Source organism: Morus notabilis, unplaced genomic scaffold, assembly GCF_000414095.1.
Source record: "Morus notabilis unplaced genomic scaffold, ASM41409v2 Scaffold498, whole genome shotgun sequence".
Classification (NCBI taxonomy): Eukaryota; Viridiplantae; Streptophyta; class Magnoliopsida; order Rosales; family Moraceae; genus Morus; species Morus notabilis.
The window spans coordinates 371,363-375,443 of record NW_010358720.1 but is presented as its reverse complement, the minus strand read 5'-3'; the positions used below and the strand labels follow the sequence as shown (position 1 = coordinate 375,443).

Below are 4,081 nucleotides of genomic sequence, written 5' to 3'. Positions count from 1 at the left end.
CCACCCTTCCTCTTCCGAAAGCACGACATGAACCCGATCTTCGCCGGCCTTGCCATGAGCCCATTGCAAGTTGCGAGTGCTCCTATACTCCCCAACCTGAGAAGCATCGGTGGGATCAGAGTCGCGAGGGAATTCCTTAGGATGCCAAGGCAATTGAGTGATGGGGTGCAAGAAAAAGCGGTGGATCCAGCCAGAGGCGGCCATTGAATGCTTAGGGAAGGTGCGGGAGAGAGTGTTCTTCATGGGGCCGCTGACGCTGCGCATGAGGCGGTGAAGCCGGAGTTTGGGGCGACCAGAGGCGAGCGGGGCAGAGAAGTTGGACTTGTCGGCGGGATCAATGGGACCGGACAACATGACGCCCTTTTCAATAGGACCGGACATGGTGATGAAAGCTGAAGCAGCTCTGTCTAAAGGACCGGAAGCAAAGGCTCTCTCGAGGGGTCCGGACATAAATCCATGGGGAGCAGGCTGCAAAGGGATTGCGGCGAAAGAGGAGGTGCTCTCAAAGGAGGCGGCGGGCTCCTGGAGGTCGGAGGCGAGCAATGCAGCTTGGTTGCCGGTGCGAACGGCGGAGGCATTGGCGCTTACGGAGGCACCAGAAATGGTTTTGAAGGTGTTGTTGGATTTGGTAGCAGCAGCATGTGGGAAATCTTCCAAGAAGAATAAATCGTTGTGGCGGAAGGAGCTGCCGGTGAGGCTGAGGGTGGTTTCGGAATCGAGGGTGAGAGTGCTTGAATCAAACCTCTCTGAGGCTGAGGAGGATGTGATTGGTGGAGACTCAGACCCAAATCCAATCCTCCTCCTCCTCCTCCTGACATAGCAGAAGGAATGACCCAATCCCAATCCCAATCCCAATCCCAATCCTTCGTGTTCATGTTCGTCTGCCGACAAATCAAGTCCTTCCTTCCTCTGTTTCACTTTCACAACAAAGCATCCCACCGCCACCCTGGAGCTGCCGTTTCCCATAATTCATTCAATCGATATATACGTACCCAATTTCAATTGCAATTCCAATTCAATATACAGTCTCTTTCTCAAGCATCCATATGTATGTGTGTGTGTGTATCTATATCTATATCTATATATATATATATATGTATGTATATAGAAACATCTATCTATCACCCAGTTGCTCCTCATTCTTTTCCATCAATAATTGATAGTAATAATAGATGGATGAATAAATAAATAAAAGAAGAGTAAAATGTTATAAAACTTAGGAATGGGACGATGATATGATGATCTGATCGAGCCTGACCTTGGAACGGGAATTGAGCAACAAACAGATCTGATCTGGCATTTCCATTTCCTCTCTCTCTCTCTCTCAAACCACGAAACCACCACCCATTTTCATGTTTCAATTCAATCAATACACGGATTGAATGTCGCTCTGTATGTGCCTGTGATTGTGTTCTCTTCTCATTCGAAATAATAGGATTGGATTTGGAGGGAACTTCTTACTCATCACTCTCATCACTCAGATCACTGAGAGCTTTTACTTCATATTAATAGATGATGATGATAATAATAATAATAATAATAATAATAATAATGATAATGATAATGATAATAATGATATGATTGTATAATGGAGACTGACTGGGGAACTAGCTGGTTGGGTATGTCTGTGTGTATGTTTTGGCTCCGTCAATTCAGGGCAGACGAGAAACCCCCAGTACTTTGCACTATATATGTACACACACGCAAACAAAAAGTCTAATGCCCGTTTCGAACAACTCAATTAAAAAGTGAAATCATACAAAATTTACTGCAACAAAACAAAAAATTTAAATTTTTATAAGAGTAAATATTGTGATAAAAATTTATAATTAGAACTAGCTAAATAAATAGTATCTGCTTTAATAATGTGAACACTACTCTATGGCAATATACAATTTTATTTATTTAAAAAACTTAACTTATTTCAGTTATGTTCATTTCACTTATCTAAGTTTAGAATTCTAGTTTTACTACAATAAAAAACTCTCATAAATAGTCACATTTAACTTTTTTTTTACAGTAAAAATCTCTAACATAAAATTATATCTTAACTCGAATTAAAATTTTAAATCAGCGAACTAAACGGACCCTAAATTTTAAGTTGCGCTCATCTTCACCAATGTCAAGGACTAGAACTAAGGAGGGGCCTCATTTCTTTCTTTCCTTCTTTATTAAGAGTAATTATATTTGCACTTTAAAAAAAGAATAATTTACACTCACTAAATTTATTAATACTTACGCTAATTCATAATTTATATTTATTAAGTTTTATCCTGCATTAAAATTATATTAAAACTCATTAAGATACCTCCCATTAACTATAAATAGAAATAGTATTTTTTTTAAAAAAAAAAACAACAACATGCACCCACATTAACTATAATTTAAAAGTATTTTTCAAAAAAAAAAAAAAACATACCATCACATCTCTAATTAAAGTTAATTTCATCTTCATAAACCTTAAATTTTTTTCCATCAAATTCTTTAAAAATTTTAGTGGAGGTTCCAATTGAAACAAATACTAAAGTATGCACTTCTAACAATTAAAAACTCCTTATATTCCCTTTGTCAAATACTTCACGTAAGGTTATTGCAATTGGTGTTGTCAACAACAACCATTTTGTTGTGGTAATATTTTGTACTTCTCTAACTTACATTTCGTAACATTGAATTTCTTGGGCGTATAACATTAATAAAGAACTGCATTAACACCCAAGAAATATATAGAATTGCACTAATGTTGGAAAATGAAATATAACATTAATAGTTGAAAGGGATTATAATAATAATAATAATAATGATAATAATTTAAGTCAGGAGAGTTAGTGTTGCATGGGTTTTGTTCAGTTAACAATAGATAAATTAATTAAATGTTAGGTTTATATTTGAGAGAATTATTGGTAGTGCGTAATTGATAATTTGATAATTGTGGTGGACTGGTGGAGTCGAATAAACAATTACAGTGTATGTGTGTTTGTATCATCAATCAATCGCACTGGAAGCGTGGGGTTGCTGTGGTGGGGACTTCCTTCCATTATTTCTTTCTTTTACTTTTACATATTTTACCAACCTTTTTCTTCAAACGATCACAACTACTGTACCAGGAAAATCAATAGTACCCAATTTCAAAGAAATTTGCTCCCTTTTTAGCTTTAAAACAAAAAAACAAAAACAAAAAACAGAGAGATAAGTTTGCTCTATCGTACTTCACCACCAAGATGGTAGTCTAGTAGTATTGTACTTTTACTTTTAGACCATCTGGCGGATGAGAAGTTTTAAGTTTCGAGTTCTGTTAGGAACTCTTCAGACTCTAATATTTTAGGCTTCTGCCGATTATAAAACTAGCAACTATAACATCATGAGCTGCAACATTCTATGTCCCTCATGTTTAATGAGACAAATTGGATGAGAAATCTCAGGTATTCTCACAAATATTGCAAACAATAACAATAGTTTAATTCAATTTAAATTGTGATTTGTGTATTCAATTTAATTTTTTAACACCTCAATGAGACTTAGAACTGTAAATCATGATTCGAAAATTAACTATTCTAACCCTTGAAAACTTTCCGTATAAGAGCAGATGAACCTGAACGTATTCCATAGAAGCACGAAAAATTCGAACAACCCAACACAATCACTTCTTCAAATCAATTATCCCATCAATTTTCAACTTACCAAAAGTGGCTAAAAATTGACTTTAAAAGAATCAAATCAAATTGATTGATTTAAAAAGTTTATAAATAAGCAAAACCTCCCTAAAAGATAATATTATCTGTCATTTAATCTTCAATCATATCATCATCAAATCTTACACAAAATAATGCCAAAATCTAAGAATCAATCAAATCTGAAATTCTTAAAAGCATGAAAAATATTAAAGGGTACCACGAGTGAAAAATGGACCCCACTTGTGGGTCTCACATTATGGGACTCACTTTCTATTAGATGGTAGTGTTTAACACCAGTAATATTATTCTAATAGTATTTATCAGGTCATTTAATTCTCCTTTAACTGACCTGAGATAAAGCTAAGTTAAGCAATGAATTCCATCTTTTGCTACCTTCTTGCGCCGCCCCC

At 35.9% G+C, this 4,081-nt stretch overlaps 1 protein-coding gene across 1 annotated transcript in view; it reads right to left on the bottom strand.

The window, feature by feature from the left end:
• The window catches only part of LOC21397062 (protein phosphatase 2C 32), a 4,369-nt gene extending 3,403 nt beyond the window's left edge, over nt 1-966 (bottom strand). The window contains 2 exon segments of the mRNA XM_024162403.1: nt 1-2; nt 4-966. The exon segment at nt 1-2 is cut by the window's left edge and continues 1,309 nt beyond it. Of these exon segments, the coding sequence (XP_024018171.1) occupies nt 1-2; nt 4-966 (965 nt within the window).
• Between the last annotated feature and the right edge of the window lie 3,115 nt (nt 967-4,081).